Source organism: Pan paniscus, chromosome 1 (assembly GCF_029289425.2).
Source record: "Pan paniscus chromosome 1, NHGRI_mPanPan1-v2.0_pri, whole genome shotgun sequence".
Classification (NCBI taxonomy): domain Eukaryota; kingdom Metazoa; phylum Chordata; class Mammalia; order Primates; family Hominidae; genus Pan; species Pan paniscus.
The window spans coordinates 126,132,645-126,158,521 of NC_073249.2; the positions used below are offsets into that span (position 1 = coordinate 126,132,645).

Consider the following 25,877-nt stretch of genomic DNA (forward strand, 5'->3'; position numbering starts at 1 on the left):
GAGCCGGGAGAGTTAAGGAGGTGCCGGGACCCCGAGGCTGGGTACCCCCTTCAAGACCCTCCCAGTTCACATGCTCCTTTCCTCACAGCTAGGGGTTGACGGGGAGTTTCTGACTCTCCCTCACTGGACCTCGGGCCATCCTGAGGTCTGGGCCTTCTCCCTTTCTGCCGGACACCCCCTCCCCGCAAACACAGCACCCCGCACCTAAACCAGCCCGAGATCTTGCCGAACAAATTGAACTTGGGTGGTTTGTATTCATCGTCCTTGATGGACAGGGGCAACATCTTCTCTGCCCGGCGAAGGGCCGGGTCTACTCCCCTCTAGAAGTGGCTCCGTGGGGTGATGGCAGTGACAGTAGTGACGCCTCAAACGGGAATCCCCAGCGCTTGTCCGGGGCCGCGCGCCGCTGCGAGACACAGACAGACACAGACACACACCCGGGAATTCGCTTACTTCCGGCCCGGGCCGCGCAACGCGTCCTGGGACAGGAAAGGAGGGAGGCCGGTCGCGGGCGGGGCCTGCGCGGCGGAGGGCGTGGCTTGCGGCGGGGGCGGGATGAGAAAGGTGCTGGAGCTGTTGGAGGGACGCCAGGAGGTGGCAACTACCAGGGGGTGTGAGGGGCTGACCTGGGATGGAATCTTGCCACCCGGACTCAGGAAGAAAATCCTGAGGTGGCGACCTGCAGACTGGGCTGGGAGATGGAGAGCCCGCTCACGCCCACCCGACCGCCTACCACCAGTGTTCCCGGATGCATGGGCTCCAGCGCCTGCCCTTTCGCCATTTCCTCCCAACTGGCATTAAATCCTGGTGTGGTAGATATCAGTGATTAAGAGTCTAGGCAGCCACGTGTTCTATTGCCGCCAGTCCGCAGGAAACGCAAGTGATCGTTTTGCTGCGTTAACTCTATGGGCGCCCAAATCTTAGGAATCCATTCCACGCCACCCCGAAAACAGCGCTTGACCCTTCTGGACTGCCACGCAGGAGGCGATCAATGTTTTTCTTTCTTTATTTTTTTAAGAGACAAGGTCTCGCCCTGTCACCTAGGCTGGAGCACAATGAGGCTCACTACAGCCTGGAACTCCCGGACGCAAGTGATCCTCCTCAGCCTCCGGAGTAGCTGAGACCCCAGGCGTGCGCCACCATGCGTGGCATCAATCAATGTCTTTCAAAATAAAGGCTGTTAAACGTAGTATAGGAAAGAAGCTTTTTAATGGTAGGTTCTACCAGACGTGTTTGTTTGATTTTTAGGTTTGGTTAATGCATTGTTTCCCGTACAATCTCAACCCGCGGAAACCCCGAAACTCTAGAATTCGTGCAGGTCTCTTTCGCTTCCAGGTCATCCCCGGGGCAACGGCCGCCGCTCTAATTCTTGTCAGAACCTCCAGGCCAGTTTCAGCAACGTGCAGGCAGAAGCTGGCGCCTCGGTGGGATGCGAGGGCGTGTGGAGCGCGGGGAGGAGAGCCCCACAGGCCTTTCCTGGGCACCCGCGGTGGATGGGAAGGCTCCTTCCGGCGCCTTTCAGGGAAGTTGTTTGGCTGAGGGAAGGTGGTCCGTCACGTGAATGTTTAAAAGTTGTTACCTTGGAGAAGAAATGGAGGAAAGGATTGGCTTTCGGAGGTGGGCTGGAAACTACAAAACCGAGCTTTCTGGGAATGCCTTTTAGGCCGACAGGAAGTGGAGCGTCACCGAAAGGGAGGGGCGGCCACTCGGGGACTGTCCCTTGCTCCAGGCGCTCACTTTGCGGGCGGCACTTTTTCCAGGTTGTTAATCCAGCTAATGGAGAAGGATAGATGCACGCTACTTGGTTTAGAAAAAAAACAAAAATGAGCAAACGAGACGCCCCTTCCGTTTTATGATAACTAAGCTGCAGGGAAATAAATCGGCTGGCCCTACTGCAATCTACTGCACTCGAGGTAAGGAGACACAGCAAAATGCTCCAGTGTTAGTATTTTTCTTTTTGTAGTGAGGATATATGCATGTTTTGCTCTCGTTCTGAGAACTTTGTGTGCGTGTATGGAGTATTCGGTGGTTTTATTTTTGAAAATATGTACTTATTCTACAATTTTGAAAAATGTTAATTAAAACTGCTGTGTAAAAACAGCTAGGTTTCAGAAGTAAGTTCTGGGAAAAGTATTTTGTATTTGCCTTTGTTAGCGTATATTTCATTCTTTTAATTTAAATGTAGAAATATTTAAAATTAGTAGCATTTACTCTTTTTTTGGAAGGAAGTTTTTGTATTAGCAGTAGACCTTGAATTTTACTCTACTGCACTGCTGAGGAAAAATTAATTGGGTGCAAACTAGATAGTTTAAAGATAAATAATTCTATGGTAATTGGATTTTTCTCCAAAACGCCGTTATTCAATATGATTTAACTTGGGAGAAGGCGGGAGAAGTAATAGGAATAATTAAATTTCAGCAACTGATTTCCAGCATAATCCTAACTCATCAAGGTCAGCTGCATTTTGAACTTTTTTGTATTCTGCCTTTGAAAATAAGTCCTATATTTTATACTGTATTGCTACAAATCAGAAATCGCTTAAGTGGTTTATGGAGAAACCTACATTACCCCTTTTCAAATAGTTTTGAAATGGGTACGAGAAATTGAAGTTTAATTTCAGTTACATCAGTTTCCAGAGACTCCCAAATTCCCCCACTCCCCATCCCCAAAGATATATGATAGGTATTCCCATGAGGACCTTCTCCTTTCAAAAAGTGACGTGATGTCTTCACATCTTTCAGTCTTAAAGAGCATAATGACCAAATTTAAAACTAAAGGCATTTTATTTGCAATATAAAAGTGTAGGTGGACACTATTTAAATCAGGAAAAGTTCTATGAGTGAAAAACGTCAGGCTGTGCCTCACTTCTTTTGTCATTGTCAAATAATGTTTGTCCCATATATGTTAACCTATCTTTGTTGTCATATCAAATTTGTTTCTTTCATTCATTCAACAGTCATTTAATGAATGTCTTCTATGTGCCAGGCTCTGTGCTGGGTGCTGGGGATACAAAGCCAGATAAATAAAAAGTTCCTTCCCTGGAGGAATTTTATGGAAAGGAGTAGTTATGAAGAAAGCGGGGGGTTGTGACAGGCAAATCAGTCTCGTCTTTTAGAACTCTGTGATGTTTAAAATTTACACAAGGGATGCCCTTGGAGCAGTGTGGAGGGACAGCTGTCACTCAGTAAGTCTTTCTATAAATACTAAGCCATTCCTTTTGCCCTTTCAATATGTCGTATTGGAAAATCAAAAATGATTCTTCAACTCTGTTCAAATGGTATCTTGCAAGTCACCAATCAGAATTCTTAATTCCTTTGTATGTTACAAGATTAAATAGGTTTATAAGATCATAAAATACATATACTATTGAACATTTTTAAACTAAAAAATGGATTTCTACCCTGAACTTTTAAATATGTTTTTATATCTCTCCTACCAACTAATTGCATTAGGTTAGCTATGCAGACTCTATGGGTGGAAAAACCCCAGCTGCTCAGACATGTGATTGAGGATTCTGAGAAATGAAAGCAGAGAGAATTAAGGGGCAGAAGCTCATTTCAGTCATGGTTTCAGCTCCTTTTGGGCAATGGTCAGCAAGGAATAGGAAAGATGCTATCTGTCCTTCCTCAGTAATCAACCCTGGCATTTATCTGCAACCCTGTTTGACCCTTTTAGATGCTTCAAATTGAGTGCCCTGGGAACTGCTGGTTAAAAAAGGAGTTGTAAAGGTACATAAGAATACAAATTCATATAAATCTAGAAACTGGATACAAGTGCAAATTGCTGACATGTTCAAATGTTTTGCTCCATGGCATACATCCTCTGGTTTCAAATGTGTAACATTAGATAGTTGGGATCGTGTGCATTTATTTTGCTTCTGGATCCTTGTATTAGGGTTCTCTGGAGGGACAGAACTAGGATAGTTCTAGTAGGATAGATGCGTATATGAAAATGAGTTTATTAAAAAGAACTGACTCAAACAATCACAATGTGAAGTCCTACAATAGGCCATCTGCAAGTTGAGGAGCAAGAAAGCCAGTAGTGGCTCAATCAGAGTCCCAAAACCTCAAAGGTAGGGAAGCCGACACTGCCGCCTTCAGTCTGTGGCCAAAGACCTGAGAGCCCCTGACAAACCACTGGTGTAAGTCTAAGAGTCTAACAGTCAAAGAACTTGGAGCCTGATGTTCGAGGGCAAGAAGCATCCGGTACAGGAGAAAGATGAAGCCCAAATACTCAGCAAGTCAGCTTCTCCCACCTTCTGCCTGCTTTTCGTAGCCATGCTGGCAGCCAATTGGATGGTGCCCACCCACATTGTGAGTGGGTCTTCCTGAGAGTGGGTCTTCCTGTCCTAGTCCACTGACTCAAATGTTAATCTCTGCTGGCAACACCCAGAAACACCCAAATACACCTAGAAACAATACTTTGCATCTTTTAATTCAATCAAGTTGACAATATTAACCTTCACAAGTCCATCCCTTGTCAACTTGAACCCATACACATTTCTTGAAATCATACCTAATCTCCAAATAAATGAAACTGCCTTTGCAAAAATTATAATTGAGGAAATTATGACAGTGAAAGATATCAGACCTAACCAACTCCGTCTTGCTTCTAACCTCTAAACTGTCCTTGTCCATTCCTGAATGTAAGCCAAACTAGCCTTGGGAAGGAATTTAGTTTATAGTTTAAATAATAGCCCTTCCCAAAAGCTAAACTGTTGTTGTAAAATGATTGAAAGGCCACCAGGCACCAAGTTAGGATGAGAGGGGCTGGAATTCTAAATATTACCAGCCATTATTCCAGAGGTCATAAGATTTGCAACTTTTCCAGTTACTCTTGAAGATAACATCACTATTGTGAAACTAAGATTGGCCTTTTGAGATGTCTTTTCAGGTTTTTGCATTTCTGATAACTGGATGGCCCCATTTGGACCTGCCAACCAGTTCTGTGGCCCCCACCCTGGAGCTGAGTCAGCATAAAAGGACAGTTTTGACTCCCTAAGATTTCATCCACAAGCCAACCAATCAGCACTCCCAACTCACTGGCCCCTTACCCAACAGATTATCCTTAAAAACTCTGATCCCTGAGTTTTCCAGGAGGCTGATTTGAGTAACACTAAAACTCTGGTCTCCCGCACAACCAGCTCTGCATAGATTACTCTTTCTCTTTTGCAATTCCCCTGTCTTGATAAATTCGTTCGGTCTAGGTAGCAGGCAAGGTGAACCCATTGCGTGCTTACATAAAAACAATAATACGGTCATAATTACGCCTAACAATACAGCTATCCTTTATACAACCAGAAGCATACTAATCCTTAACCTAAATGCCATTACATAAAGTTAACAACACTTAAATGCTGATATGATGTCAATAAATGTCACAGGATACAGGAAAAAGAGGGGAAATATAGATATATTCTTTATTCTTAGTACAAGTGTATACATGCATAAACATATTCTTAACAAAATAAGGAGGAAAACTCATGACAATTACAGTCCTAGTTTCTGCAACTGCTTATGTGGTCATAGCTGGTATTGATCACTACCTTCTTCTACTACCCATTCTGTATTCCCTTTGCTTTCAGCAAGCACCTCAGCAGGTCATAGTTTTTTACCTGGTGAAGTAAATTGGTACTGCAGAGAGTAGGGCATTGGTATAAAAATATCCAAAAATATGGAAGAGACTTTGGAACTGGGTAATGGGTAGAGGATGGAAAAGTTTGGAGAGCTCAGAAGACAGGAAGATGTAGGAAAGTTTGGAACTTCCTAGAGACTTGTTGAATGGTTTCGACCAAAATGCTGATAGTGATATGGACAATGAAGTCCAGGCTGATGTGGTCTCAGATGGAGATGAGGAACTTATTGGGAACTGCAGCAAAGGTCACTCTTGCTATACTTTAGCAAACAGGCTGGTGGCATTTTGCTCCTGCCCTAGAGATCTGTGGAACTTTGAACCTGAGAGAGATGATCTGAATTTGGAACTTGTGTTTAAAAGGGAAGCAGAGTATAAAAGTCAGGAAAATTTGCAGCCTGACTATATGGTAGAAAAGAAAAACCCATTTTCTGGGGTGGAATTCAAACCAGCTGCAGGAATTTGCATAAGTAACAAGGAGCCTAATGTTAATCACTAAGACAAAGGGGAAAATATCTCCAGGGCATGTCAGAGACCTTCACAGCAGCTTCTCCCATCACAGGCCCAGAGGTGTAGGAGGGAAAAATGGTTTCATGGGCTGGGCCCAGGACCCTACTCCTACTCTGTGCAGCCTTGGGACTTGGTGCCCTGCATCTCAGCCATGGCTAAAAGGGGCCAACATACAGCTCAGGACATTGTTTCAGAGGATGCAAGCCCCAAGCCTTGGCAGCTTATACATGGTGTTGAGCCTATGGGTACACAGAAGTCAAGAATTAAGGTTTAGGAACCTCTGTCTACATTTCAGAGGATGTATGGCAATGCCTGGATGTCCAGGCAGAAGTTTGCTGCAGGGGTGGAGCCCTCATGGAGAACCTCTGCTAGGGCAGTGTGGAAGGGAGAAGTGGGGTTGGAGTCCCCACACAAAGTCGCCACTGGAGCATTGCCTAGTGGAGCTGTAAGAACAGGGCCACCATCTTCCAGACCCCAGAATGGTAGATCCACAGACAGCTTGTACTGTGCGCCTGGAAAAGCCACAGACACTCAAACACCAGCCTATGAAAGCAGCCAGGAGGGGGACTGTACCCTGAAAAGCCACAGGAGTACAGCTTCCCAAGACTCTGAGAGCCCACCTCTTGCATCAACATGTTCTAGATGTGAGACACAGAGTCAAAGGAGATTATTTAAGAACCTTAAGATTTAATGACCGCCCCACTGGATTTCGGACTTGCATGGGGCCTGTGGCCCCTTTTTTTTGCCCTATTTCTCCCATTTGGAATGGGAGCATTTTTCCAATGCCTATATCCCCACTGTATCTTTGAAGGAACTAACTTGCTTTTGATTTTACAGGCTCCTAAGCAGAAGGGACTTGCCTTGCCTTAGAAGAGACTTTGGACTTGGGCTTTTGGGTTAATGCTGGAATGAGTTAAGACTTTGGGGGACTGTTGGGAAGGCATGATTGTGTTTTGAAATGAAATTTAGGAGGGGCCGGGGTAGAATGATATGGTTTGGCTGTGTCCCCACCCAAATCTCATTTTGAATTGTAATCCCCATAATCCCCACTTGTTGTGGGATGGACCCAGTGGGAGGTGATTAGATCATGGGGGCAGTTTCTCCCATGCTGTTCTTGTGATAGTGAGTGAGTTCTCACAAGATCTGACGGTTATAAAAGTGGCAGTTTTTCCTGTGCTTACTCACTCTCTCCTGCCCCCTTGTAAAGAAGGTGCCTGCTTCATCTTCCATGATGGTCATAAGAGGCCTCCCTAGCCATGTGGAACTATGAGTCAATTAAACCTCTTTCCTTTATAAATTGCCTAGTCTGGGGTATTTCTTTATAGCAGTGTGAAAACAGACTAATACAACCCTCAATAGAAAGATGAAAACCAAAATATAGCACCAACCTCACTGGAAGTCATTAATCATCTACCTCATTGCCTAAATATAATTTTTAGAAGACAGAATAACAAATTTTTATTTCTAAAGTAACTCAAGGCTTATGGACAATGGCATTGAAAGCACCATTTTTTGTTTTGTTTTTAAATTTCCTGCTGACTGACAGAAACATCACAGAAAATTCTTTGATTTATCTTAATAGTGACAAGTGAGCCTGCTTCTATCAATTACTGAAGCTATAAGGAAATTTTTTAAAAATTAAACTTCAACACAATGAGGTAAGTACCAATATTTTTTGGCTTTTGTTTAACTGTTGTAAAATACGTATAACACAAAATTTATCACCTTAACGGGTTTTAAGTATATAGTTCAGTAGTGTTAACTGTTTTCACATTGTTGTGCGGCCGATCTCTGGAACTTTTTCATCTTGCAAAACTGAAACTTTATACCCACTGAACAACAACTGTCCATTTCTTCCTACTCCCAGCCCCTGGCAACTGCCATTCTTTCTGTTTCTATAAATTTGACTTTCCTAGGTACCTCATAATAAATGGAATCATACAGTATTTGTCTTTTTGTGACTGCTTATTTCAATTAACATAATGTCTTCAAGATTCATCTATGTTGTGGCATGTATCAGAATTCCCTAATTTGTAAAAACAGAATAATAATACTCTTTTGTACCTGTGTATCATATTTTCTAAATGTATTATCCATTCATCTGTCAATTGACCTTTAGGTTGCTTCTGCCTTTTGGCTCTTGCAAATAAGGCCACAATGAACATGGGTGAAGTACCAGTACTTTTGTCTGAGAAAAATTATCTCCTATAGAGTTGGTTTTATTTCCTTGGAAACACTAGTTCTTACTTAAGCCAAAATCTTAGAAAATACTGAGAGACCTCTCTTAGGTCCATTGAAATAGTATTCCAGGTTACAGAATGACGTCAGTATGTATAGAGTTGAATATTCTTGTAGACCAGAACAAAGCTGGATATAGAGACTATTCAGAAGACATAGAAAATACAATGTGGCGGGCGGGGCGCGGTGGCTCACGCCTGTAATTCCAACACTTTGGGAGGCCAAGGCGGGCGGATCACAAGGTCAGGAGATCGAGACCATCCTGGCTAATACGGTGAAACCCCGTCTCTACTAAAAATACAAAAAAATTTGCTGGGTGTGATGGCGGACGCCTGTAGTCCCAGCTACTCTGGAGGCTGAGGCAGGAGAATGACCCGGGGAGGCGGAGCTTGCAGTGAGCCGGATCGCGCCACTTATCTCCAGCCTGGGCGACAGAGTGAGACTCTGTCTCAAAAAAAGAAAGAAAAAAAGAAAATACAATGTAGCTCAAGTGAGAGAGTCGAGAGTTTGATTTAGACTTGCCACTCTTTCTGTGGCTCAGGAAAAATCTTTTAATACTATATTCTCAATCTCAAATGTCTTCTCTGCAAAATGGGATGGATACACTTTATTTCCTTTCTTTCTAAAGATTTGAAACATTGTCAATTTGAGGTTCTATAACATGAAGCAGGGAGAGCTCTGACAACTTTCATTAGTAATGCTCAGCTCTGTGAGGGCAGAAATTGGTTCTTCTTGCTCACTACCATCCCTTAGTACTTAGTGCTGGGCACGTGGTAAATACCTATAAATATTTGCTGGATATTTTGACCTTCCCCTAATAAAGTAAGAAAGCTCACATGAAGTGGGATTGCTTCCATCTTAGGTTCAATACTTAAAAATATTTTTAAGCCATAATTCATCTGTATGAAATCCATTTCTCTTACAGAAGTGATTTTGGAAAGTGAGTTAATGGCTGAAAACCAATATTGGATAAAAGAGAAAGGGTTCTATAGAACAGAACAGGGATCTGTTGCCTGACAAAACAGATTCAAATGAAAATCTCCGGTATCCTGGAATGGTAAATGTACAATATTTGCAGAGGTACTTGGTTTCTTTTTGACCCATTTCTAGAACTAATTTTGCATGGCACTGTACTGAGCTAAAAATGCTTTTCTATTTCTAGGCTTTCCTCTTAGGATGCGTTGACTCCTTGGATCCTATGAGTCATGGATATGTTCCTCTTAGGAATAAGGCCTCTCTCACTCCTGCCCTAATATATGTCCATGGAATTGGTCATCTCCAAACATCATCATCATTATCATTATCATCATCAATAGCTACAATTAATTCACTATTCCAAGAGATAGGTGCAAAGCTAGAAAGAACTTTTATCTAGCATAATTCAGACCTGCGCAGTTTGAAAGTAGAAAGGACCTCATTGTCTACCTCAGTAGCAGATAGCTGGATTGAAGGAAGCAAGTGGTGCTTGAAAACGACTTTATGCATAATATTTATGTTATTTCCCTGTAAATAAGTGATAACAAAGCAAACTCTAGTTAATTGATAATAGCTGCCTGAAGCATTGTTGAGAAGGAATAAGATCCTTTGTATAGGAAAGGGGAAGAGGAAAACTAGAAAATGCTAGAACTGATGAGCACTTTTGCAATGCATAAGAGCTTAGGATTGAGGAGGGAAATAGAAACACAGGTACTTAATGCCTGATATCCCATTTTCAGTGCTGCCCTTGTTCATTCTAGCCTGATTTACCTGTTAAGAAATGGCTCATTCAACCTGTCCGCCAGAAGGAAGACGTGATGTTTAATGTAATCAGCACAGAGATGCTTTCCTCACAGCTTGCAGTGCTAAATGACCTATTGCAGCAACATCATTCTACTTAAATGTGATACTGAAGTTTGTGTAGCTACTTCTCAATATTTTAGCAATTGTTTCAGAACTGTAGTCTAAAAAGGGCAGGACTAGGCCTTCTAAATAACAAGGTTTAAATTGGCTATCAATGATCATATATATGCGTAGCCATTCTATTGTCAATAGAAAAGATGGATCACTTCCACCCTAATAACTAGTCCGTAACACAGTTGATCCAGATTGTAGTCATCTAAATGATCCATTCATATCACTGTAATTGGCCATAAACACAAGATCACAAGATGAATCTCTGACACTACATGGACTCTTTTATTATTATAAGTCTATTCCTATTCCTGCCTTTACTGCTATATTTATTATTAACACAAACTAATTTAAATTATTTTGTTTTAGATTTGTGAAAAAAGTAACAGGAATTAAGAAGAACCTCGTAAGAATAGAAGAGCTACTTAGGAAAAAGGGAGGGGAAATCATTTTGGAAGGAGAGCATAGAATTGGTAGAAAATGAGAAAAGCTGTATGGCATTTCTAAAACAACAATGAAAAGAATGACTTTCCTGAATGTGGGTAAAAACCTTACATCAAAAACTCTTCCCAGAATCTTGTATAGCACCTGGAAAAGACTTGTGAAGAAAAATGACCTTTCATGTACCATTTCTGGCATTTTGTATTTTGCAATGCAATAAATTCTAGTTTATGCTGCTTATAATTTTAATGGAAGAAGCTTACCATGGGCAATACTGAATTGAGTTGTGTAGTGTTCTGACTTAGTTTTCTCTTTCTGCCAATTGTCATGAAGTCTGTAGTTTTTGTCACTTTCTGAACCCAAACTAAATTTTCTTTTCTCAACCAAGTAAGAGGTTTTTTGTCTGTTTAAATCATGTATGCTGCGTGCCGGATTAAATAATATAGCTTCCGGTTATCATGACCTGCTAAACTTCCTTGGGGAAATTCACAAGGATGATATTATCCATCAAATGATGCTTTCCCCCCAAGGCAAATCAGCTCATTCACCAAGAGCTTTCATAGAAACAGGGATGTTCAAATATATTTTAATGCAGAATATCTTTGAAAAGATGTGAAAAAAAATCAGAGATCTGAGACATCTTTTGTTTATCAAGTGGCTTGGCCACAGAACTGCATGTAGAAAGGGGGCTTGTGTGGTCTGTGTTTGAGGTCACATTTCATGACATGCTCTTCTAGTCACCAGATGGGTGATGACCCAGCTCTTCTATGTAGGGAACAGTTGCTTTGGTACTGTCTAGTCTTAATTGGGCCTTAATTTACATTTAATCTGCATTTATTCTGTTAATGTTTCAGGCATTCATTGACATTTAGGACAATTTAGACATAAATTCCCTCATTTAATTCAACTATAGTGATGTGAGCACTGAGTCAAAAAATGGGCCAGACACTGTTCTGGATTATAAAGAAGGACAGAAACTTCCCTCAAGATACGTTAAGACTGAAAAAAACAGCAAAAGAACAGTCGATAGTTGAAATACCTGAAAACAAGGACTAGAAACACAGTAATCAGAGTTCACTGGAATACTCAGGGTGGAGAGTGGTGAGGGAAACATTTATAGGAGATGTGATATTTGAAAGAGATTTGAGGGGCAGGGAGTAAGAGTTTGTCAGATAGAAGGGTTTTGGAAGTAGAGAAAATAGCATGTACCAATACATGGAGTCATGGATCGGCTCACTGTATGTAGGTACCATTGAGGGGAAATGTCTTTTTGGAATTTGGCACCACATGCGCCTTTGCCTTAGTTTAAACAGTGTTGGTTATCTGCATGCCATAAACCTGGTCAGAAACTGGTCATTGGTTTCAGAGCCGTCTCTTCCAATTTTCTTTTTGCATCTTCTTACGTGCATCAGCTCAGGTTCTGCATTGGCCTCTGTATTCAACCTTGGAATGATTTTATCTCTTGGCAGCTGAGGCCCCTTTTCTGAGCATCTATATTCTATATTCATCAGTTTATAGGCAAGTAAATATTCTAGAAGATGAGCCAGAGGAGAAACAATCTGGACAGTATGAGGCAAATCTCGTAGTGAAATGGCAGAATAGTTACCGCTCTGCTGCCATCTGTGGCAGCAAAATAAAAATGACAGCTTCTCATTGTACAACACCACGTTGCTCATTGCTTTTCTACCTTATGAGTCAGAGAACATAATCTTTGTTCATGCTGTGCACTGGCATGTTTGTTTTCAGCTTCTCTCTGGATAATTATTGCTTTCCAGTCTGAAGGAACTAGCCTTGAGGAAAGAATCCTTCAACGGTGTTTCTTCTAGGGAACTTTGATAGATTATGTAGTAAGTAACTCTATAGCAGATCTTTGGAAATTCAAATTGCCTGGTCCATTTAAAGACATCCATGACAGAATTTGTACTGTTATTTAATATACTATATATTATTTACTTTCTTATTCTATGTCCACATTTAAGAAAATTACTTGTAATTTCAAATAATGCTCTTTGAAAAGCTACTTCGGTTCTCAGATATTTAAATATTACTGACATAATGACCCAGCAATTCTACTCTTAGGTAAGCACCTAAGAGGACTGAAACCATAGATTCACATAAAAACTTGTACATGAATGTTCATAGCAGCATTATTCATAATGGCCAATATGTGGAAACAATTCAAACGTCCATTAACTGATGAATGAAGAAAATGTGGTCTATCCATAGAATGGAATGTTACTTGGCAACAAAAAAAATGAGGTAGTGATATGTACCTCATGATATATACAGCATGGATGAACCTCAAAAACATTATGCTAAGTGAAAAAAGCCAGATACAATGGTCATATATTGTATGATTCCATTCATATGAAATATCCAGAATAGGCAAATCCACTGAGACAGAAAATAAATTAGTGGTTTCCTGGAGCTGGGATGGAGGTCAGGGGTTAAGGGAAGTGAAAACAGGGATTGGCTGCTAATGGGTCTGGGGTTTCTTTCTGAGGTGTTGAAAATGTTTTAAAATTAAATTGTGGTGATGGTTGCAAAACTCTGTGATTATATTAAAAGCTACTGAACTGTATACTTTAAATGGGTAAATTTTATGGTGTGTGATCTCTCCTTAAAGATACTAAAAAACTCCAACATAACAAGTATAATTTTTTATATTATCTTGCAGGTTAGTGACAGTCTTCCTTATTAATTTTTTGACACATCCTTGCAGAATTTACCCTAGCATAGTGGAAAGAGTTGTGGACTGTGCCATCAGAAGGTTTAGAGTCTTCTCTTGGTTCTGCTGCTGATTAGCCACATGCAGCTGCATGACCTTAGGCAAGCTCCTTATCCCCGGACCTTGAGTTGTTTATCTGTGAAACAAGGAAACTGGCTAAGGAGGACCCTGAAGTCTCTTTCAGCTCTCTGAGTTTCTGTGTTTGTGCAATAAGTCATATAATTATGTAATTATTGGGGCAGTATTTTTTAGTTGGTTTGTTGTGTTTTTTGTTTTTTGTTTTTTTATGAGATGAGAGTCTCACTCTGTTCCCCAGGCAGGAGTGCAGTGATGCAATCACAGCTCACTGCAGCAGCCTCAACGTCTTGGCTCCAGCTATCCTCCTGCCTCAGCGTCCTAAGTAGCTGGGACTATAGGCATGCACCACTACAGATGGCTGATTTTTTAATTTATTTATAGGAATGGGGTCTCATGACATTGCCCAGGCTGGTCTCAAGTTCTGGGGCTCAGGCAGAATCCTGCTTTTGCCCCCGTAAGTGCTGGGATTACAGATTTGAGCCATCATGCTTGGCCTACCGGGGCAGTTTTAGAGACAGGGCTTTGCCTTTTATTGTTTGAGTATAACTAATGGCAGTAGGATTTTCAGAAGCCACCTCTCTAGTAGTCCTCATCATGATGTTTAAGTGTGTTTTATTAGGCAACCTATATGTAGATCAGGGTTTCTCAACCTTGGCATTATTGCCGTGTTAGGTCAGATAATTCTTTGCCATGGGGGGCTGTCCTATGCATCGCAGGATATTTAGCAGCATCCCTAACATCTACCCACTAGATAGCAATAGTATCTCCCCTCTAGTGGTGACAATCAGAGATATCTCCAGACTTTGCCAACTGTCCCTTGGAAGACAAAATCATCTCTAGTTGAAAACCCTTTGTGTCCCCAACAGTGGTCCCCAAGCTTTCTGGCACTAGGGACCTGTTTTGTGGAAGACAATTTTTCCATGGATGGGTGGTGGGGGATGGTTTTGGGATAAAACTGTTCCACCTCAGATCATCAAGCATTAAATTCTCATAAGGAGCATGCAGCCTAGATCCCTCACATGCACAGTTCACAATAGGGTTTGCACGCTTGTGAGAATCTAATGCCGCAGCTGATCTGACAGGAGGTGGAGCTCAGGTGGTAATGCTTGCTTACCCATTGCTCACCTCCTGCTGTGCAGCCCAGTTCCTAACAGGCTGCAGACCAGTACTGATGTGTAGCCTGGGGATTGGGGACCTCTGGTGTAGAAGACGCTAAGTAACAATGTATCAAAATAACTAAAAGGATGTGTTCTCTACCTATAAAGAACTAATGAATTAATGTGCAGAAAATATCATTGGGGGAAATCTTGGATTTTTTTAGTTCATGAGGAGAAGAGGAAGGATTTTTGTTTTGTTGGCATTTACTGTATTTATCAAAGTTATATTTACTGCAGTCATGGGGATGGGTGAAGGACAGAAGGGGAATAGACTAAGAGCTGTCAGATCCTTTTTGGAATGAGGCAGGGTGTCAGCAAATATATAAAGACATAACTTAAAAAATGAAAAACCAAAACCTAAAGGGAAAGTTTAGGAATTGAGGGCAAGAGAACTGAGGTGCTTATGTTTACTTCTTAGTTCTTCCCAAGTACGACATAGGTCATCCAGATGTGTTTTTTCTCATATCTCTCATTCAAAGCTCAAAGCTGCAAATTAGATGATAGGTTCTTTCTCTAAAAGAAGAACAGAAGAACGCCAAAAACTGTGAAATCCTTCTAGCCACAAAGTCATCATTATTCTCCAAATTGTACTGAAGCTGTTTCTAATGGGCCTACAATGGAGTTCTAGACCTCAGCTATTGTCAAAGTACAGTGTGCCACTTGCACTACAGTCTATAAAGTCCTTGCTCTTCGTACTTTACTATGCAAACTAAAATTTACATAATTTTATTGGGTTGCATTATTTAATAAATACCACATGAAATATTTACACTATGTTTCTAAAGACATAAATTATTCATATCTCCTGAAACCTTTCTGATACAGGTAAAATTGGGGGATTAGGAGCTATCTGAAAGGAAATGTCTGTGATGGATACAGGGGATAAACTCCTACTTAAAAGAATACATGAGAAGGAAGCAGTCACTCATGAGTGTCTTCAACAGTGTATATTTATAGTAAGCTATAGTAATTAATCTTATTACTTTTTCTAGATTAAAACTGCTAGATAGCAAGTTATTAGTGTCTAGAGATCAGAAACACTTCTATGTAAGTTTTAGAATGTGCTATTCCTACTCAGCTGCAGAAAATGAATATAAAGATCTTAATCATGGTATACTATAATGCAGTTAGTCGAAGTGATTCTTTATTCTCAGTACTTATAACCGGTCATTTTTATGTAGAACTGAAAATATGTGTTATGGGACCTACTTTTCGTTCAATATTAAAAGGATTTTCAAGGACTTTGAACCAAGATTGTTAATTCATAATGATTTGTCTTTGACCACATTAACATTACATGTTGTTTTAGTAAGAGGGTAGATAAAATGAAAACATGGTAGACTAAAGCTTTAAGTTATTATCCTTGTAAAATAATCATGGAAAAGCTGAGGTTACCTTGAAAATAATTTATTTTATTTATACCTTAAGAGTGAGGCCGTGATAGAAGCAGAAACACAAAATTGCTCTTTTTAATAGAACAAGCTGCAGAGAAAGTCCAGGAGAGATACCCTTGAAATCACTCTCAAAAGCTTACTCTAAAGGTGACATTACTTTTCAAATCTGGACTGTTGAAAAGTGAGAGCTGCTGAATGACAATGATCTTCTCCTTGTCTTTGTGAACAAACTCTTCCTTTGCTTGCACATGCCTGAGCATACTGTCCTGTCATGGAGAGTATGCCCTTGTCCTTCTTTGCAATTCTCTAAACTTAAACTTCAAAAGAAAATGTTAAAGATGTGGTATATATGATCTCTCTATGTCCTTGAACTATAGAGAGGAAACTTTCTACCATTACAAAACGCACACCACAACGTGAAACAAGCTTACAGGAATATGATGGTTACTAACCCAACCACTGCCAAGTCTCCTCAGTGAAAAACAAAATGTTGAGTAGATATCATTAGGAAAGTAAAATGAGATTTAGTTTGGAACAGAATATTCCAAAACTATTCTATTCTATTCCAAACTAAATTTAGACTACAGTCTTAGGATTGCCTATGGAATGATGGCCTAGCTTCAATTGCCTGACTTTAGCCACAAGACATGAAATCGAGAGCTTAAATATTACTATGTAAGTATGCATACAGTTCACTTTTCCAAGAAGAGGGGGAGTACCAAAAATAAAATGTACAGAGGCAGTGTTATACCAAGAAGAAGAGTGACAGTAGCTCTTTGCAGTTAGTATACTTCAGCTGTGGTTAGCAGTGAAAAGTCTTATCCAGCTGTATTACATCTGTCAGTATTAAGCAATAGATGAGAGTAACTGTTTATCATATAGCCAAGAAGAGAAATTGTACCAGAAGTGGGGATGAGAAGGGATAGACTATGGGTTAATTAAGGTCACCAAGAATAACATCTCATCTATTCTTTCTCAGAGATCTATTTTTTTCCTAAAGGTCTTTTAAATATGTTGTTTAGAAACTCCTGATTGGTTTTTGTTTCCAGTCTTTCTTTTCGTAAGTAAATTTCTTTGAATAGTTCATTTTCCTCACTTCTGGCTTTGCACTTGAATAGAGTAGTAAAATAGATCCATGATGTGCTGAAATGGCTATGAAGACTCAGTTGCCAAAGTACAAAACAAGGACCATACCTAAAATGCTTCTGGTGGCCTGTGGAAGAGTAAGTAGCCTGGAATCAGAAGCAGAAATAGCAGAAGATTGAAAAACAGAAATAATTGAACGCCAACAGTACTACAGCAGGAGTCAGCAAGCATGGAAATGAAATATTATTGGAATCCAGGGAATAAGAGTTTTAGGCATCTATAAAACTGTCTGAGATTTAACCTTTTCTCATATAAGCAAGGGATTTGATTACACAAAATTTTTTGACAGTGGATGGCTAGACTGTACTTATCAATTTGTTCACTACTGTTCTATGGCTATCTCTGGAAGACCTTTTAGGTACAATAAGGAAGATGGGAGAGTACATAGCTGATAATAATACCTTGTGATTTGTACTGTGAGAGATCGAGTTGTGGAAGCTCTAGGGCTGTGCCTCAGTTCAACCTGGATGTAAAGCCAGGCAATACACCCCCAAGCCCATGAACAACCTAGGCTCTGGGGGCAGATTTTCCTGTTGGAAATCCTAGCACTATTACTGAAATTACTTGGTAATCTTGGGAAGGGCATGTAATCTCTGTAAGCATCTAAACTATTAAATGGGAATAATAATAATAAATAATAAATTAGATCCAAGAACACTCCAATGGCTTCTCATCTGGCGTATAGTAAAATCCAGACTCTTTAATGAGGGTCAGAGGTCCCACATAATCTGGCCCTTGCTTATTCTGATTTATTCTCTTTATAAACAGATTCTCTTCATACCCACTACCCCAGATTATCTTTTGAATTTGTTTATTGTGTTATCTCTTTCTCCCTATCATCTCCTCTGCTACTAACAGCAGACACCTTTTCTATCTCATTAATTGCTGTATCCACAGAACCTGGAACAGTGGTGGCACAAAGTAAGTGCTCAGTAACTATCTGTTGAATGAGTAAGTACATACTGTGGTATATGAAGCACATAGTATAGGGCTGGTAAGTAATACACCTACCATAATTGTTTGCTGCCTCATGTATTATGGCTCTGTATGATTTTGTTTGGGAAAAAGTCTGCTACTGCAGAAGTGTAGATTTGAAATTAATATATTACTAAGGGAAATAAAATCCCAGTTGAAAAATAATCTCAGTTCTGGAGATATAGTGATAAAATGATGGCAAATTTTTAAATGCTTAATTTTTCCAATTTTGTATGTATAACATCTTTTGTCTGCAACTGCGTAACAAGCAGGGCAAGAAGGAAGGGAATATTAAACTGGTTTTTTAAAATCTCTTAGGCCAAATTACCTTATTGAGGAGGAAGGGAGAACTGAATTTGAATCAACTAAAATAAGATTGATATCTTTCCTCATTGGAAAAAAACATGAAAACACAGGGACTCGTAAGAATGCTAACATTTGTATGTTGTTTCCATTTCTACTCTAGGTGTTGCCACATCTGCAAACTTCCTGGGAGAGTAATGGGGATTCGAGTGCTTCGATTATCTTTGGTGGTCATCCTCGTATTATTACTGGTAGCTGGTGCTTTGACTGCCTTACTTCCCAGTGTTAAAGAAGACAAGATGCTCATGTTGCGTAGGGAAATAAAATCCCAGGGCAAGTCCACCATGGACTCCTTTACTCTCATAATGCAGACGTACAACAGAACAGATCTCTTATTGAAACTTTTAAATCATTATCAGGCTGTACCAAATCTGCACAAAGTGATTGTGGTATGGAACAATATTGGAGAGAAGGCACCAGATGAATTATGGAATTCTCTAGGGCCCCACCCTATCCCTGTGATCTTCAAACAACAGACAGCAAACAGGATGAGAAATCGACTCCAGGTCTTTCCTGAACTGGAAACCATTGGTGAGTTGCAGTGTAGTTCTTAGCCTGGAAAGGCTGCCGCTATCCAGAGCTGGGACAGACGTGAATTTCTGGCCTTCTGCTTAACTGTCTGAAGAAAAATGAAGGAAGTTAGTCCTAAGAAAGCACTTTGGAAAGCTTGAGGGACAATTTCCAAGATGTCAAGAAGTGGTTTCCTGGCAAAGAGGTTAATATTGTAATAAAGGATATGCTATAATTACATATTATTGCATTACAGTTGACAGTAAGATGCCATTTAGCTTATGCTTAATATATTTTTTTGCCACTCCTCTTTTCCTCCCATTCCTGACAGTTTCATGAGGTTGCAATTTGCTTAAAAGAATCTTGGCTTTATTCATTTATAGGCCCAATAGTTTCTAGGATGATGGATAATAACTGCTTGATTATTTTCCCTTCAGGCAGTTATACAATCAGTTATGATACCAAAAAAATTATTTTCTACTGGACAAATCTCCCCAAGAATACATTGCTTATTTATTATTGGGTCAGAAAATACTTCATTTGAATGATCTATATAGACACTATTGTATTTTACTACTTTTGTTTTCATTTCCAAACTATTCAACTTAAATTTTTGTCCTTTCATTTTAGCAGTGTTGATGGTAGATGATGACACACTCATCAGCACCCCAGACCTTGTTTTTGCTTTCTCAGTTTGGCAGGTAATGTTGCTGTCTCTTTTATGAAACCGTCTTTATAAGATCTTGACTAGTACTTAACCAGGGCAACATGGTTAATATAGAAGTTACCTAAAATATTTTAGATAATATTTATCTAAAAGATGGATGAATTTGTTATAGGCTAATCAAGATTTTCTGAGCTTAGTTCAGCCATCCTGAAAGTTATAGTATCTTTTACCTAGATTTAACTTATATTTTGGTGTATTGGGGAAAAGAGCTAGAACTGCCTTCCAGAGAACAATGGGGAAAAGATGTGGTCCAGCAAAAACTAGAATGAGGAGGTGTTTTGCCTAGACCACAGACATGTGTCTCAAATGATAAGCGTATTTCTATGTTAATAATGTGTATAACTTTTTGTAAAAGGAAGTATTTATTACCTCCACAAAATTTAATCCTGGTTCTGAGAGCATTGTTTAGAAATTTTGCAGTAATAATTTTACATGTACCATTGTGGTAGGAGGGTTTTGTTTTATTTTGTTTTGTTTTTTCTTAAATCATAGCTTGAATAAGCAGGCATAAATTGGTCAGTATCCTATAAAAGCAGCTCTCTCCTATTGAATATGTGTTAGTAATAGCTAACTTTTACAAGTTGCACTGCCATTACCTGAAACCGGAACTGCACGGAAGTACTTGGAAGCCGTGTCAAATAATTAAACGCTGTGCTACCCAGTAAATGATCGAATTTATGCCATGGTAACTTTTAAAATTAGCTTCTTGGGATATAACAGCATTCGATATTAATAGTAAGTGATCACAATACTCAGCAGATATCAGCATTTTTAAAACTTCAGTTTTTAATTTCATGCCTAGTGTGCTGATCAACGAAATTTTTCCATATCAACAATTTTTTTTTCCAGCCCTTGGAATGAAATGAAATAAATGAAAGCTTCTTGGACAAAAAGTTCTAATGTGATAATTCAACTGTGAGATTTCTATTGATGCTTAAAAATCCATTTGCCCAAAATGTAAAAATGGAGGCAGAATATGGGGACTGTGGTTAATTGGAACCATCTGAGTAAACTATAAGTTAAAGATATATAGATACGATTTCAGGTTTTATTTATAAAAATATCAAAAACAATTTCAGTCCATTGACCAATTTAAATTCAGTCCAACCCAAACCCTGCATAGCATAATGATCTGAGGTTTGTGTATAAGCAAGCAAGATTCGAGTAGACATTCATCTGTGTCTTTGTATTTGCCCATTACCTCCACTTTTAGTGTTTTCCCTTTTCCCTCTCTAGCCAACTGTGAAATTTCTTTCATTCTCCTAGATTGTGTAAATAGCGCATCTTCTCTGAAGGCTCCCAGCCTTTATCCCCCATCCCCTGACCTTCCACTTTGCCTCCCAGCAACACAGTTGTCATTCTACCCTCAATGTGCCCATCGGATTTACCCAGCTGCACTTAAAACGACTTTCTCACAGTATTGTACTTCCTTGTTTGCATATCCATATCATACCCCTCTGCCCTCTCTAGACTATAAGTGCTTTGAAATAGCATTTAACTCAGCCTCGTGTGTGGGTGTGTGTGTGTGTGTGTGTGTGTCCCTAGTTCTGCATCTGTTCAATAAATGAATGAAACTCAAATTATTTATGAGTGAATGAAACTTTCAACCCTATAAATTCTTACCTCTTTCCCATGCTTCAGTGTTTTTCTTTTGTTTGCTGATTGTTGTTTTATTTTTAGTCACGCTCATCTACCATCTATCCTTTCATCAGATTCTGATGCATCTCTCTCACATATATATAATATAAACATTTATTTTATATAGATAAGTATAAACATTTATTTATATTATCTCATTTTTTAAAAAAAGAAACACCCAAGCTGAAATGGGATAAATATAACATTGTTTAAAATCAACAGTAATTTTTATGAACATCGAAATCAACATGAAAAAGAGATAATCACACATGTAGGTCCATAATTTTATATACTCCTAAGAGATTAGAACAAATTTTCAAAACAATCCCATTATCTCTTATTTCCTACAATAAATAGCATTCAGGCAGTCAACTTTTCTCGCAGCAGATTTTGAAGGATTGGACTCTTTGGTGACTGGAATTTGTTAATGTCAGATAATGTTTGAATTAGGAGAACATTTGTAAGGGTAGAATATTTGTTTTCAGAGATGTTTGGGTTGTGATGCAATTTGACCTGTAAACATATCAGAACACACATTTATGAAGTTACCTGGAGCTAGATAAAACTGAAATGTAGAAACCAGGAATAAGGAAGAGTTGACAAATCAGTTTCATTCTCTCTGTAATAAATCATTGCCTTTTTCACTATGTCTTCTCTAAAAATATGTGACATTTAATTGTTCTTTTTCCCTCTTTTCAGCAATTTCCTGATCAAATTGTAGGATTTGTTCCTAGAAAGCACGTCTCTACTTCATCAGGTATCTACAGTTATGGAAGTTTTGAAATGCAAGCACCAGGGTCTGGAAATGGTGACCAGTACTCTATGGTGCTGATTGGAGCCTCATTCTTCAATAGCAAATATCTTGAATTATTTCAGAGGCAACCTGCAGCTGTCCATGCTTTGATAGATGATACTCAAAACTGTGATGATATTGCCATGAATTTTATCATTGCCAAGCATATTGGCAAGACTTCAGGGATATTTGTGAAGCCTGTAAACATGGACAATTTGGAAAAAGAAACCAACAGTGGCTATTCTGGAATGTGGCATCGAGCTGAGCACGCTCTGCAGAGGTCTTATTGTATAAATAAGCTTGTTAATATCTATGATAGCATGCCCTTAAAATACTCCAACATTATGATTTCCCAGTTTGGTTTTCCATATGCCAACTACAAAAGAAAAATATAAAAATAAAACAAACAAAAACAAACCTGAAAACTGCTTGGCATTTGAGTAGCTTCTCCATGCTATGTATTTTTTTAAGCAACATCATGAATTTTATCTACTCCAGAAGTCTCTACAATAGAAAAAAAAAGTGCAGTGCTTCTAGGATATAAAATTCACATTACTTTTGAAAGCCAAGAAGTTGGTCTCATCCAGTTAGGTCTTCTTATGAAGAGTTTTCATCCAGGGATATAACTCCTTGGTCAGTGATTTTACTGTTTACATCCTGAGACTGTTCTACAGTTCTTTGACTCCTGGCATTTGCCTTAAGGACCTATAGCAAGCTGTTTCTAGGATCAGAAACTCAAGAGAGGCATTTCTCTGCTTTTTCACTAAAGGTCAATTGTTTTAATTTGAAACCTGAAATGCCTCTTTAGCAAAAGCCTGTGGTATGGGGTAAAGCCATGTAAGAAGAGAATAGTCTCAGTCTCATATGAAGAGGAAAATTTGCAGCTGCCAGTGCTTTCCTTGTGGCCAACCAGCTCTTCCAGGACGAACTCAGTCCAGCATGGTTTTGATGTAACCATCCATGCTTTTATTTTTGTTAAGTCTTTTGTGACTGGGACAGTTAATTTTAGTAGCTGAAGAACGTCTAGTTGTTTGCTTGATTTTTGTGAACATTTACTGCATGGATCACAAAACAATATACCCTGTATTTCTTATACACCACTTATATGCAGCAAGGAGTAAATGTGTTACTAGATTCGGGTAGTGCATTTTGTCACTGAATCTGACCTTGAGAATGTACATTAATTCTTATATTTTACATAATGTATGTGTTGTTTAAGAAATGTATAAAAAACCTGAAAAAAATGAGTAAGAACTGGCAGAAGTTAAAACCCTTTGTATCAAAAGATCTTTATTGGTAGAGCACTGGTTATCTTCTGGACACTAAAAAGTTGTATTACAAAGCCAAACACTTGCATTCACAACTTTAAAAAAAGAAGATCCAAGGTACTATTCATAATGATGAAATTTCAACTACATACAAGGAGGAGAAAATAAGAACCCAGTCATAACAGAGGAATTCTATAGGAGTCTGCATCAATTCATTGTTAAGGTTGCCTACTCTCTGTTATGTGAATTAGCGTCTGTGTTTCACCCATTGTCTGTGTTTAGTCCTTGTTCACCACTAGGGCAAGGAATTCTTAACTAGGCCTCTGTTTACCACCTTCTCTTTCTCCTCCTTTCCCTCTTATTCCTCCTTCTCCTCTTCCTTCTTATATAATGCTAGTATAGTCTCAAAATTGCAAAGCTGTGAGAATATTAAAATAATCATGGCTAATGTTCCAATAATGAGGTCTTCGTGCATTTAGTTCCACATATGATGGTTTTTTTTTTACATTAAAGAGTATACGTGTCAATGCAGTCAGATTGTAAAAAACAAAAACAAAGAAACTAAGAATCTTACTAAAAATCGATAATGTCAGTTATCTGTTTGGTCCAATATTGGTAGTACTTCTTTGCCTCTTATGATTCCTCTAGCAGATAAATAAAAGAAACTTTTGCCATCCATGTGTTCTGTGTTAACTTAAGCAGACTCATGTTTTTGTGATTGGTGTTCTTACACATTTCTAGATATGATACTCTAATATGTTGCTGAGAATAAGGTAGAGACATTAGCCACATTACCCATGAAAAAATATTCCCAAATTTTATTTCCCATCTTGTGTCTTTAAACTTGTCTTAAGCATCACATAAGTTAATCATATCATGTTTTCAGATATTATAGAGCAAATAATATGAAACCAAAATGCAGTTCAGTCTACATTACAAAGACTCTTGCATTGTAGGTAGACTCCTATTAAAGCTGTCTTTCCCTGAACGCCTCTTATTCTTGCCTCAAATGATCTGGAGAAGAGATGCTCAGGCTTAAAACTTTGTAAGAGAAGCAATGCAGCGTAGCGGGTCAATTGTGCACACTTTGCCATTAGAATACTTGGGCTCAAATCCTTGCTAGACCTCATTTTCTCTTTACTCAGTTTCCTTATCTGCAAAATAAGGATAATAACTGCCTGGAGTTTGTTTTAAGGAATAAAAGAGATAACTTGCATAAATATAGCACAGTGCCTTGCCCATTTTAGATGTTCAATAAATGAAAGCTGTTGGGATGACAGTGTTATTGATAATAAGGATAGAATTAATCCTTCCACTCACCACCTAGGTGTTAGGAAGCCCCTGCATCCACCAGGTGAGACATTCAGGAAATTATTTACATTTAACTATGGGCAAGGAACCATGGCAGTTTCATCTCCTATTCATTATTTATTTCAAATACTGTTTTTCCTTTCTTTTTTTTTTGAGACAGAGTCTCGCTCTGTCAAATAGTATTTTTCTTATGATTAAAGCAGTATATATTCATTCTGGCAATTTTGGCATATTCAGAAAAGTATAAAGAAGTAATTAAAAGCCCACTACCCCAATTAACAATGGCATTTTTGTATGTGTTCCTGCAGACTTTTCTAGGCATATATTTTACTAGCATGATTTATCTGGTATTTTATTATATGAATAAACCATAATTTATGCACTCAATCATACTACCATTTTATTTTATACTTTTTTACCATTATAAAAACATTTGGATAAGTATCTTTGCCTTGAAAAGATATCTTTGAGCATATCTATAATTATTTCTTTAAAATCAAGTCCAACAAAGTTCAATACCTGGGTCTATCTAGTAGTGTGTGTGCTTTTAGGGTTTTGCTACATACTGCTAAATGCTTCCAGAGGTGTTGACATGGCTAGCCTATTCATACCACGTCTGAGAGCACCTGTTTCCTGTCAGTTTCCCAAAATTGAGTATTATTTAACAGGTTCTTTCATATATTTTCTATATATAAAATAAATAGTGCTGGATTTGAAAGGCTGCTCATTCATAGAACTCTGTGTTGAGAAGGCTGAAAAGGCAGGCAATCAACTATCAAAAAAACTGGAGGGCAATATAAGCTTCAGGAAGCATTTGACAGCTTCTAAAAACTTTACTCCAAGGTTTAGAGTATAAACAATGAAAATTTCCTGGTACCAGCAATAAACCGTTTGGAAGCAACAGAAATGGCCACATTTGTTTCCTCTGGGAAGACCTAAGGCTTTGAACCTGAGGCCAGGAAGGGATATCTGTGTGTGCTAGAATACATGCACTTGAGGGGGTAGGAGGGACAGGGAGTGGAATGTGGGAGAGGGAGTGGAGGATATTGCTGTGATGGAGGATGAGTATGAAGGTACTG

The 25,877-nt window shown here is 39.1% G+C and overlaps 2 protein-coding genes across 7 annotated transcripts in view; one reads left to right on the forward strand and one right to left on the reverse strand.

Annotated features, from left to right (window-relative positions):
• The window catches only part of SLC30A7 (solute carrier family 30 member 7), a 105,560-nt gene extending 104,914 nt beyond the window's left edge, over positions 1-646 (reverse strand). For 2 of the 3 annotated variants that reach the window (XR_010110792.1, XM_008960569.5), the window contains exon 1: positions 205-471. Coding sequence is in view for 1 of the 3 variants with exons in the window: in XM_008960569.5 (XP_008958817.1) it covers positions 205-284 (80 nt within the window). In the remaining 2 variants the exon portion in view is untranslated. Of the gene's footprint in view, positions 1-204 lie in introns of all 3 variants that reach the window. The other variant, XM_055115495.2, reaches the window with a different exon arrangement.
• Positions 535-24,161, forward strand: EXTL2 (exostosin like glycosyltransferase 2). Of its 4 annotated transcripts, none has more exons than XM_003808485.5 (5): positions 535-1,913; positions 7,724-7,799; positions 18,655-19,082; positions 19,692-19,762; positions 22,126-24,161. In XM_003808485.5, exons 2-5 carry the CDS (start codon positions 7,795-7,797, stop codon positions 22,612-22,614), a joined length of 993 nt encoding a protein of 330 aa, XP_003808533.1. In that variant the 5' UTR covers positions 535-1,913; positions 7,724-7,794; the 3' UTR covers positions 22,615-24,161. The 4 variants fall into 4 exon arrangements, with proteins under 4 accessions (XP_003808533.1, XP_003808534.1, XP_008958816.1 ...); XM_003808486.6 differs by having other exon boundaries at positions 1,336-1,913; positions 7,688-7,799; XM_008960568.5 differs by having other exon boundaries at positions 1,774-1,913; positions 19,695-19,762.
• Positions 24,162-25,877: the final 1,716 nt, after the last annotated feature.

What these genes read in the sequence shown, in the direction of transcription:
- EXTL2 (XM_003808485.5), top strand. An exon ending in TCCTGAACTGGAAACCATTG is followed by an intron (nt 19,083 to 19,691) that starts GTGAGTTGCAGT and finishes CTTTCATTTTAG; the next exon opens with CAGTGTTGATGGTAGATGAT. An exon ending in TTGCTTTCTCAGTTTGGCAG is followed by an intron (nt 19,763 to 22,125) that starts GTAATGTTGCTG and finishes CCCTCTTTTCAG; the next exon opens with CAATTTCCTGATCAAATTGT.